We start from the raw sequence: 12,362 nt of genomic DNA on the forward strand, positions 1-12,362 counted from the left end.
ATCTAAGCAAGTTAGGTACCTACATTCATTAGAAAAGTCAAGTAGGTGTCCATTAGCATTTTAAGGCACCTAAATAACTTTACAAATCTTAAACCATAGTGTATGGCCCTGGGGCTAGCTTAACGAAATTCCTTCGCTCACCTGAGGGGTCAGATACAACAAAAGAATGCCACATACCTGCTTTAAAACAATGCTGTAAAATCCACTGAAGTAGTTAGTTTTACACAGGTAGGATACACAGGTAGGATACATTCAAACCTATCAAACCTATCAAAATCAAAGCAATATTACAGCGATATTACAGATAGTACACACAACTTTGTGTGATAAATTCCTATACTAGAGATGGATCAAATATTGGCTAGACTACTTAATCTGCTCCAGACATTTCCTCTTTGGACATGTGTTGTTATTGGAGCGATTGTAACGATTGTAACATTAGCTTTCAAGGATCAGCTGAAATAGTGTTGTTTTGCTCCCTGGAAAGTAGGAGTATGTATGTATCAGGGCCAAAATTTCTCTCAGGACAAAATATTATGCCAAATGCATCTAAAAGGGGTTTTATTAGTTTTTAGTATTTTGGCCACAGCTCTGAATTTAATCACAAATGTCAGTCTTGATTTCTCTCTTCTCTTTTCCCCTCTTTCGGTTAAGGGGTGTGTGTGAGAGAGACAGACAGAGAGAGCGAGACCTAGCATTAAAGATGTCTAAAAAGGTAGATGCTTCCCATGTTTGTATGCTCTAATGCAGTAGCTCAGGAAACCTTCACTTCTTAAAGCAAGATTGTGTAATAACAACCCCCCCCTCCCACTTCTTGAACATAGCCAAGACACTGAAATCTGAACAGTGACTGCTCATTCCAATACAAAATTCCTCAATACAGGAAAGTCCATATAAACATATTAAAGGGACAACAGACAGGTCAAATTTCAGCCCAAAATATGTTTGGTTAAAAACAAACTTTTAGCAAAAGAAGGGTCAATAGAAATGTTTCTGTGATTTATGTATATTCGAGAAGGAACAGATTTTTCTTTTCGGTATGTTTACTGAAACATACTGCCCTGTATGCACCCCCATGCCAAACTGTACACCATTATGTTCATGAATGAGATTATCACACCAAAATCAGATAGGATATATACAAAATGAAAGGAGACTACCTATTTTCACTTGTCCAAGCTATGTGAAAGGCTAAAAGGAAACAGAGCATTAATATTGAAAGGTAAATAAAATGTTTAAAATGTATTTCAGTTTTCATGCAGCCCTATAGGGTGCTATTGGAATCCTCAATAAGGAGATTAAAAGCTCATGATACTATTTATATATATTTTCTGTTAGTCTCTAAGGTGCTACAAAATCATTGTTGTTTTTTAAATTTTTCTGGTGATGAGAGTCATTCATCCCTGGCTGGGTCAGTATAGCCAAAATGAGAGTGATGAATTGTGTCCTAAGCATAGCGATATTTCCTTACTTCCCTTTCAAATTGTCTGCTGCAGAAAGCCTCCTGCTGAGTCGTGATAGTGCAATGATTACAATCCCAATCCTGCATCAGGATTCACTAATGCAAAACTGGTGTGAATGCAGCATTCTGCACTAGCAGATCCCAGTGCAGAATCAGGGCTTAAGAGATGACTTTGAAGCAGTACATGATAGCATTGCCTTGTGCTGTTGTCACACAGCATTCCCACATATGAAGGTAATGTTGCAATGTGTAAAAACCAGCTTTGTATATCATGACAGAAGCTCCACATTGCCATGACTGCTACTATCGTATTAAAACAGGGAAATACAATCTTCTTAAGTCCAAACATGGGCCTTCATGACACTAGTAATTATTACAAGTATTTAATACCAGCTCTGTGTCAAAAAGCCACCTTTCCCTAAAAGAATGACTAACTACCAAGTGCTGCAGTAAAATATAAGAAAACATTTAAGTAAATCACGTAAATAATATGCATTTTAAACATAACATACAAATATTTACATAACAAAGGGCTCAATCCTGCAAGCCCTCTCTATAGAAAACTCTGATCAAGTCCACTGACAGTCCTATGCATGCAGTGTTTATAGGATTGGGTCATAACTGAAACAGGTCCCAAAAAGCAATAAGTATCCAGGATATCATAGTTCTTTTCAATATAGGTTTACAAAATAAATGACACCTGTCCATTTTGCCAAAAAAATCCCTAAAGTATGTATCTGACAAAGTGGTTTTTACCCACAAAAGCTTATGCCCAAATAAATCTGTTAATCTTTGAGATGCCACTGGACTCTTCATTGTCCCTAAAGAGATACTATAGTAACTAGCATACTGGTATAAATATATATATCCAGCCATTTGATTCTATCACTCTAAATAAAAGATGATAGTTACTGTCAGCTCTCCTATGCATATGTTTTTACTTAAGAGGGCTGGTGTATTTTTAATGCTAATTGTTCAATTTAAAAAAATAAAGAAATGCTCTTAAGACTACATTCAAATAACCATACAGACCAAATTCTGCCTTCAAATAGACACAAGGGATTGAAACCAGTGGGTAAAATTCATTTCAATCTGAAAATTTCATTCATTATGTTAGTTACTGCCTGGATCTACAAGCAGCACTTATTCTTAAAATTCTGGCTTAAAATGATATAGTCAAATTATTTTCAATACTAAAAGTATTTGTTGGATTAACTTGCTTCTGATAATCCTTAAAAGCTCAAAACTGAAATAACACTGGTTTGTAACTGTAGAATAACTGGAATAGACTTTTTTTTTCTTTTTAATTGCATTTTGTCTTAGGGACAAAACCACAAAATACAAAAAGTTATGTGGACTTACAAATTGATGCAGGAAAGTACAGTATAGGTCCTTGTGCCTATGCAATGCAGGGTCTCAGAAGACAGTGGGCTCTTACATAGCACTGGTTCTGCAATCTTTAGGCATAGCATGGAATGAGTAAATGGCAGTTTTAGTGTTAACTCTGATGGACTGATTTTGGCTTCCATTTTTTACACTGTTTTGAAGATACAAATGCAGATCCGCTTTTTCAAAAGTGATTATTAATTTGGGGTACCTTGATTTTTGGATGGCTCAACTCGAGAAACTAGAAGCCAACTTTTTAAGATGCTAAGCACCCACAACTCTAATCAAAGTCATTGGAAAAGTCATTCAGGTCCTCAATGCCTCTGAAAATAAAGCTGAAACTTTGGAAATGTTGGCCTTGGTTCTCTGATCTGCAGGCACAACTACGCAGTCATAAATATGGCCCTGACAATGCAAACAGTTAATTGATGCACAGGAGTTAATTTAACAGAACTACACAGCTATGTAAAATTAGGCAAGTACATAAGTGAGCCTGTATTTGGACAAAATTATAGCAGTAGAATATGGTTTTTAAAACACTGAATTTTTTTCTTTTGTATTTAAGTAAGATCTTCAATAGTATCTGAATATGTTTTTGTGGTTTTTATGTACATATATAATACCCATAAACACACACGCTTATTTGCACAAATTAAGAATTCTTTAAATACAATGCCTCTGATCAGTAATCATTGAGATTTGGCACCAGGTTCTTCCAGGATTTATAGAAAAAGAAAACAGTAACTTACATATACTGTATGTGGAAAAGGAAGAGCACTTCTGGACGTTACAAAGCTTAAAACAACACCATGCTACCAGTTTTCCAATTAGGAATTAGAATGTTGGAATGAGTCTGGTATAAATATGATCAAGAAAGGCAGCTTTTATACAAGTGTATTTTAAATACTAAATATGTGAATCATTTGAAATTTAAATTAGTACCAAGTTAGAGTGCGCAAAAAGTTCTTTTCCAGGCAGATCATTCCTGGGCTCCCTTCTTCTTCTGTTCCAATTCCTGCAAGCGATCCTCTCGGCATTGAGCATGCTGAGTGCCCACTTTGTGAGCTGTCTCTGTGGCTGCAATGTCAATCTGTGCATATCTGGTTGATTCACCCCCTGAAAAAAAAACCCAAATACAACTGTACTATTGATTACTATCCTGCCCTTTTGCGGAAAGCTTGTCCAGTGCTTATTATACTAGCCTGGGCTGTGGTAGGCCTGGGTTCAATTTCTGTTCCCCTACACACTTCCTTTGTAATATTGGGTACGTTACTTAGAGTACATCTACACTGCCCAGCTATTTTGAAATAAGATGTTCCGGAATAGTTATTCCGAAATAGCTTATTCCAAAATAGCACGTCTATACTATAGGGAAGACTCAAAATTAGTCTGAGACAGGCTTCCCTAATGTAGACATGCTATCTCGATTTAGAGTCCCAGCAGGCACTGGGCAGGAATAACTTAGAATGGCCCTGGAAGGGCTATTTCAAAATAGCTATTTTGGAATAGGTGTTATTCCTCTTAGAATGAAGCTTACAGATTTCGGAATAAGCTGTCTATTATTTCTAAATTATTTCAAACTAATGGAATGGCTGTGTAGACGCATTGTTATTTCAAAATACCGCTAGTTATCTCGAATTAACGGTGCAATTAACACGCCCTTAGAGACAGATTTTTTTAAAGGATTTAAGTGTTGCTTGATGGAGAGGAGCAATGTCTCACCCCAGGTAATCTGCCACCTAGTGGAATTTTCAGTCCTAAAATGGGTGGCCCCATGTCACTTGGACTCCGTGTGCATGGAGACAGCTGACCCATGTGCATGGCTGACCTCTTTAGCTGACCCCTGTGCATGAAGACAGCTAAGTGAGCCCCTAGGAAAGGGAATTTTTTAGAGGCCAACAGGCTGAGCAAGGAGCCCCCTTAGCTAGCCAGAAGTGAAATGGCAGGAAGAAGAGAGGGACTGGGACACTTTGCAGCTTCACCCAGATCAGTAAGGAGTTTTGTCACTGCCTGTCCTGTCACCATGGGAGCCCCATGCTGTTCAGCTTTGGCTCACAGCTTTGACACCCACTCACAGCACAGAGGTCTCACCCTGGCTCCCACCAGCCTTGTTACTCCATACAGGGCAATACCAACAACCTTTCCCTCCCTGCAGTGTCCAGCCCTCCCACTAGACACAGAAGTTAGAAGATTCACTGCCTCCAAAGAGGCAGAGCCCTCACCAGCCTGTTAGTTTAGCTCAGGACTTTATTCTTCAGTTTAACACACAGCACTGAAGTGGTTTTCTAACACAACAGGAATCAATTTATTTCTAAAGAACAGACATGTCAGTGATGATACGTAAATATCGAAGACACAGGTAAGGTAACAAGTAGAACAAAGCATGCTTTCTAGTGGCTAAATCATAATTTCAACCAGTGACAATCTTGGCCTAAGTAGGTTTCTCACCGGAGTTACCTGTAAGCTGAGTACTACAGAGGCCATCCAGGAGAGATTCAAATTCCAGTCATCCCAGGTGAGTGTCTAGCAATTGGGTGCAAGGGGAGAGTCCTTTGTTTATTTCCAAGAAAAGGTGGGGTCTGGCATTAGGCACCTCACTTCAGGAGGGGACTCATCATTGTGAATTCCAAGTGGAGATGGGCAAGTCTCTCTGGCCCGGAGTTAGGTTCTTAACTATCTTTTTGGAATATGGCTTAAGCAATGCCCCTCTCCTCAGCATTTCTGACTGGCTACTATAGGTGGCTCCCCACTCACAGTGGTGCCTTCTGACAATCGCATTCTTAGGGACTGAACTCTCACCATTGATTGTAAAAGGAGCCTGGGCACATAACTCAGGGCTGGAATCCATTGTGTGGTAGGGGAGCTAAGCCAGATCCCAAAAGGTGCCTAACTCCCATTGATTTCCATGAGAGTTAGATACCTTTGAGGATGTGGGTCTATGCCCTTTTATAGATCTAGATCCCTTGGCCTCATTTCTCCAACCCCAAATGGCAGCCCCATGTTCTGAATGTCCCTAAAGATCTGATTGTCAGATGCAGAGACAGGATGACAGGGGATGGATCACCTGATAAATTGCCCTTTCTGTTCATTCCCTCTGATGCATCCAGCTCTGGCCACTATCAGAAGAGAGAATACTGTGCTAGATGGGCTATTTGTCTGATGAATCATGCCAGAGACTCAGCATCTTGTCCAAGATCCATAGAGCCATGCCTAGGGCCCCAGTTACTGGAGTCATGTAATTAACTCAAGTTCTTAGCTTTAGTTTACTTTCAAAAGACAAGTCTCTAAACCTTGAAACAATGAATCAGGCAAAGAAATAGCATCTACCTGAGTCTGCAAACAACTTGAAACATTACCTCTGAAAGGGGTGAAGTCACATTCATCTTTAACAGCACCCTAATGCCAAGACCCACTAACATGTTCCCACTAATTTCTTCCATCCATGTGCAGAATAAATTTAGTTATGTGCACCCAAGGCATGTGCAGATGTGCACCACAATAGAAACACATGCTGCCAGCTGGGGCTGCTCTGCTAATCAACTGGGCAGCATTTGAATCACTCAGTTTACAGGGAACACTGCCCACTGCTCTGGGAGACTCTACCAACATTACTGCAGCATCCAGGATCTCTGTGTATGCCAGAAGAAGGGGGTACTGGGCCCTGAACCACCTAAATTATGCCAGGTAGATACTGGAGCAGCCCATACTCAGGTAGGTCCAAAAGGTTAGTAGGGCTTTTGGGTGGCTTGCATCTCTAAGAAGCATAAACACCCGTTTCTAGACAAAGGAGAGTCAATGCTCTGTGCTTCCTGGTTAGGCACACTGAGGCGGGAGTCCTGGTAGGGTTACTTTTTTTATGATTTATAAATTTCGTGGGTGTGGGTTTTTGCCCTGCCAGAGACACCCAAGTCCAAAGGTGATAATACTCTGCAGCCCTACAGAGCTGCCGGTGCTCAGTGCATCTGGAAATAAGGCTCCTTCTACTTAGGTGCCTACATATGGGTTTAGTTAGTTAATTTTATTTACCTACATTTGAAAAATGTGGCCATAGGCTCTCAGGCGCAGATCCACAAAGGTATTTAGGCTTTTAACTACCATTTAAATCAATGGTGTTTAATACCATAAGAACAGCCATACTGGATCAAACTAAAGGTCCTTCTAGCCCAGTAGCCTGTCGTTCAACAGTGGCTAATGCTAGATGCCCCAGGTGAAGTGAACAGAACAAGTAATCACCAAGTGATCCCTCTCCTGTCACCCATTTCCAGCCTCTAACAAATAGAGGCTAGGGACACCATTCCTATCCATTCTGGCTAATAAGTATTAATGGACTTAACCTCCATGGATTTATCTAGTTCTTTTTTGAACCCTGTTAAAGCCCTGGTCTTCACAACATCCTCTGGCAAGGAGTTCCACAGGTTGACTGTGCACTGCATGAAGAAAAGCTTCCTTTTGTTTGTTTTAAACCAATCACCTATTAACTTCATTGCTGACCCCTCAGTTCTTATGTTATAGGGACAAGTCTTTTCCTTATTCACTTTTTCCACACCAGTCATTTTTTAGATCTCTATCTATCCCCCCTTAGTCTCCTCTTTTCAAAGATGAAAAGTTTGATTTTTTTTTAATATCTCTTCATATGGCACCTGTTCCAAACCCTTAATCATTTCTGATGCCCTTTCCTGAACCTTTTCCAATGCCAAGATATCTTTTTTTAGATGAGGTGACCACATCTGTATGCAGTATTCAAGTTGTGGGCGTACAATGAATTTATAGAGGCAGTAAGAGATTGTCTGTTTTATTCTCTATCCCATTCTTAATAATTACTAACATTCTGTTTGCTTTTTTGACTGTGGCTGCACATTGAGTGGATGTTTTCTGAAAACTATCCATAGTGACTGCAAGATCTCTCTCTTGAGTGATAATAGCAAAATTAATTCCCATAATTTTATATGTATAGTTTGATCTTAACTATGTCGAACAGTTTAGTATCATCTGCAAATTTTGCCACCTCACTGTTTACCCCTTCCTCCAAATCATTTATAAATTGGTTGAAAGGATTGGTCCTAATATGGACCCTTGGAGGACACCACTAGTTACCTCTCTCCATTCTGAAAACTTACAATTTATTCCTACCCTTTGTTTCCTGTCTTTCAACCAGTTATCAATCCATGAGAGGACCTTCTCTCTTATCTTGTGCCATCTGACTTTATTTAAGAGCCTTTGATGAGGGACCTTGTCAAAAGCTTTCTGGTATACTGTAAAATCTAAGTATACTGTATCCACTGGATCCCCCTTGTCCACATGTCTGTTGACCCCCTCAAAGAACTCTAGTAGATTAATAAGGCATGATTTTCCTTTATACAAACCATGTTGACACACACACACCCCAACAAATTATGTTCATCGATGAGTCTGGCAATTCTATTATTTACTATACTTTCAACTAATTTGCCCAGTACTGATGTTAGACTTACAGGTCTGTAATTGCCAGGATCACCTCTAGAGCTCTTTTAAATATCCTTTGTGGCTCTGGGGCAATGGGACCCAATTTCCACATATTTGCAATGGAGAGGCATTGACCTAACGACCAGAGGGCTAATAAAAGGCGAGCACAATCCTGCTTGAGCTGGGGACAGAATAGACTCCAGAGACTCTTCTTAGCTGAATAGTTGTCCCTAATACAGTATTTCTAAATGTGGACAATCGTGGGCAAGTCCCAGCACAAGCAGCTGGCGGCCGGGAGCACAGGACTTCCCTCTGCATGCACACAGTTTACATTTAACATTGTTTAGTTGTAGTAATGGCATACGTAAAGATCTCTACCTCTTATGCCTGTGCTAGGTTCTTGAAGCTCTAATTCCATGTAGTGGAGCTGCTTCTTTGATGTAGGACTGACAGGAATATTAACATAGGTTGTTGTCTCGCTGTGGGGTCGATCAGCTACAGGTAGATCTGTTGAATAGCCTACTGCTCCTCCTAAAAAAATGAACATACAATTCATGCTGTCATTCACAATTATTAATAATCCATTTAATGCAAGCAAATATTTCCCTCAAACGTTCTATACATAAATACTCAGCAGAAAACAAATGCAAGGGTCTTCACCATAAAGAATTCATGTATGGAACCGTGGACCTGATGGATTGGGGACACATATATGGAACTGCTCACATATATGCTATGGTGGGAGGTTAGGGAAAACAAGTGGGTATAACTAACCACTGCACTTAATTTAGAATAAATGTGGGAAACAATCAATCAATCTCTTTCATGAAACCAAGTAGCCACCCTCCTCAAAGAAGATGGGTAGGTAAACAGAATAATTCTTCTGGAAAGTACAGAATTTACTGCCTTTTGATGTAGTTGGTTGCAGTGCTGTTTACTCACCAGGTTCTTCTGGGCCAGTAGAAGTTCCAAGTTCAGCTGGCGGTGCCATCAACCCAAAACCACCTTTAGGACCTAGAGCATTGAAAAATTCCCAACATATTTGGCCCCATGGTAGCTAGTAAATTGGATGGTGATAATAAAGCCTACAACCGCTTTCTTTTGATTTCTAGACACATAATCTAAATAACAACGCTAAAAAAAAAACCAATTGAAGAACTAAATACAGAAATCGCTGAAACCATCCCTCCCGGAAATGATTCTGCTTCACAACAGGAAATTTGTCATTGTTTGGAATGGACCACATTGCATTATTTTGATTGGAATGGGGTGTGAAGACTCTGTAGATGGAGCTGAGGGTTTTCTCCCCAGGGAATGTTTTGGAAATACGTGTGCTGTGTTGCAATCAGAAGGCTATCCTATGCTATCAATGTACTTGCATTGCATTTTCAGCTACAGATATTTGCAGCTTACTGTGCTTGTTTGCCTTGGTTAGTCTCCTCGCTCCTTCATTGTTATAGGGACATATACTTTAAATGGCCATCACTTCCAGTATATAGGATTTATGACAGGTTAAGGTGGAAATTGTTTGTGGGAGCCCCTTGTTAAAATATTGGCAGCCTTTCACTGATACGAAGAGGATTAATGCCTGTGCCTTGGCACACATCCCACCTGTCACTGCCTTTTCTAAACTTATTCCACCTGTCAATGCTGTGTCTAACAAAATATTAATTCATCTGCAAATTGAATAGAAAAATAAACCATAGCACAGACTGCATCAGGAAATATCACTGTTAAATATCACTTTTAAAACTCTTTTGTTTTAAGGGCAAAGTGGCACACTTTTACATATACACATACACACAACGTAACCTGTTACACCTACCAGCTTGCAGAGAGTGTCCTTTCTGTACTTTCAGAGATCCAGAAGCTGCCATGACAGAAGAAGCACCTGTTTTTAAAGAGAGTTCTGCACATTAATGCTAAATACCCTTCATTAGTATTAGCTGTCTGCTGTACCCACGCAGTCACAGTCAATGTTTCCAAATAAATTACTCTGGAAAAAATTACTGGTAAGAAACACAAGATTGCTTTTGTCATTGGAAGTCTTTGTTCTAACATCTCCCTTTTTCAGATCACTGAAATCCTCATTTTGTAATTGTTATGATAAAAATTAATTCTCCAGTGTCATTTCTTTGGAACAAAGAATCCCCCAAAATATTTTCTACAGGCCACGATCTGCCATCCTTACTCACCCAATCAGTAGGCCTACTCAGTATGAGTAAACAAAGTGACAGAATCACATCCAAAGTTGTAAACTGCTTGCTGCTGCAACCCTAACCGTGTCTTTGGAATAGTGTAAGCACAAAACTTGGTGCTGTAATTAATGTCTCATCAGACCTCATCCACAAGAATCAAATTGTAGGAACAATGCAATGAATAAGCAAATAATAGAGAGGGAAGGGAGAAGTTTTTATTTAATCGGTTTTGGATTCATTGCTCTGATGAAATATTGCTCAGTTTTACTATCTTATTTAATCATTTAATTTGATAGCAGCCTTCAACTTCCTGAAGGAAGGTTCCGGAGAGGATGGAGAGAAGCTGTTCTCAGTGGTGACAGATGTCAGAACAAGGAGCAATGGTCTCAAGTTGCCGTGGGGAAGGTCCAGGTTGGATATTAAAGAAAACTATTTCACTAGGAGGGTGGTGAAGCACTGGACTCGTTACCTAGTAGGTGGTGGAATCTCCATCCCTAGAGGTTTTTAAGTCCTGGCTTGACAAAGTTCTGGCTGAGATGATTTAGTTAGGGTCGGTCCTGCTTTGGGAAGGGGGGCTGGACTCGATGACCTTCTGAGGTCTCTTCCAGCCCTAGGATTCTATGATTTCGTGATCACAGAAGTCTGTGTTAACAAGAAAAGCAGTCTATCCAGACCATCTCTCCATCAATCCAGAATTACGCAGGATGGTACAGATGTAGGACTATACATTGGATTTACAATGCTTTGCAAGTTATATAACCTGTTAAGTGGTTTTAACTATTTAGGTAAATTGGCACTGTCTGCTTTCCTCACAGTTTTCATTGTGGGCACCATTGCAGGTAATGAGTTGTACTCACACAAATAATCCCAGTGAGGCTAATTGTGTATGCAAACACTACCCAGTTTAAGTAAGGGTGGAGGACTATGTTCTTTATTGTATTTGAAATATTGCACCACTGCAAGAGTCATGTACACTGCACTGTTATTTTAAGATAACTAACGTTATTTCAAAAAAAAATGAGAGCGCCTACACAGCCATTCCGTTATTTTGAAATAATTTTGAAATAATGGACAACTTATTCCAAAATCTGTAATCCTCATTCTACGAGGAATAATACTTATTGGCTGTGTCTACACTGGGCCACTTATTCCGGAAAATCAGCCGCTTTTCCGGAATAAGCTGCGAGCTGTCTACACTGGCCCTTGAATTTCCGGAAAAGCAACGATGCTCTACTGTACAAAATCAGCCGCTATTCCGGAAAAGCTACGCTGCTCCCGCTTGGGCATAAGTCCTTATTCCGGAACACTGTTCTGGAAAAGGGCCAGTGTAAACAGCCCAGTAGTCTTTTCCGGAAAAAAGCCCCGATCGCGAAAATGACGATCGGGGCTCTTTTCCAGAAAAGCGCATCTACATTGGCCACAGATGCTTTTCCGGAAAAAGGGCTTTTCCGGAAAAGCAGCCTGCCAATGTAGACGCTCTTTTTCTGGAAATACTTATAACGGAAACTATTCTGTTTTAAGTATTTCCGGAAATTCATGCCAGTGTAGACACAGCCATTCTGAAATAGCTATTTTGAAATTAGGTGTGCTCCACTCTTGCTATTTCCAAACAGCCCCTCCCCGGGACCATTCTAAGTTATTCCTGCCCAGCGCTTCCAGGGGTTCTAAATCAATATAGCACATTAGGGAAGCCTGCCTCCAATCAATTTTGAGGCTTCCCTGCAGTGTAGACATGCTATTTCAGAATAAGCTATTTTGGAATAACTATTCCAGAATAGTTTATTTTGAAATAGCTATGCAGTGTACCCTGACAGAGCAGTTGTGCTGTGTGCAGTTTGGCAGATGGAGGCTGCTTTTGGTACTTGATATAAAAT

General features: G+C 40.1%; 1 protein-coding gene across 6 annotated transcripts in view; it reads right to left on the reverse strand.

Moving 5' to 3' along the window:
- DOK7 (docking protein 7) overlaps window positions 1–12,362 on the reverse strand; it is a 108,858-nt gene that overhangs the window by 9,449 nt on the left and 87,047 nt on the right. For 4 of the 6 annotated variants that reach the window (XM_075930821.1, XM_075930820.1, XM_075930818.1 and 1 more), the window contains 4 exons: window positions 10,116–10,181; window positions 9,233–9,304; window positions 8,669–8,821; window positions 3,791–3,964 (listed from right to left, as the gene is read on the reverse strand). In XM_075930821.1, coding sequence (XP_075786936.1) covers window positions 3,828–3,964; window positions 8,669–8,821; window positions 9,233–9,304; window positions 10,116–10,181 — 428 coding nt within the window. In that variant the 3' untranslated portion in view covers window positions 3,791–3,827. Of the gene's footprint in view, window positions 1–3,790; window positions 3,965–8,668; window positions 8,822–9,232; window positions 9,305–10,115; window positions 10,182–12,362 lie in introns of those variants that run through there. The other 2 variants (XR_012904405.1, XR_012904404.1) reach the window with 1 other exon arrangement.

The sequence above is a fragment of the Pelodiscus sinensis genome, chromosome 5, assembly GCF_049634645.1.
Source record: "Pelodiscus sinensis isolate JC-2024 chromosome 5, ASM4963464v1, whole genome shotgun sequence".
NCBI classification, from domain to species: Eukaryota; Metazoa; Chordata; order Testudines; family Trionychidae; genus Pelodiscus; species Pelodiscus sinensis.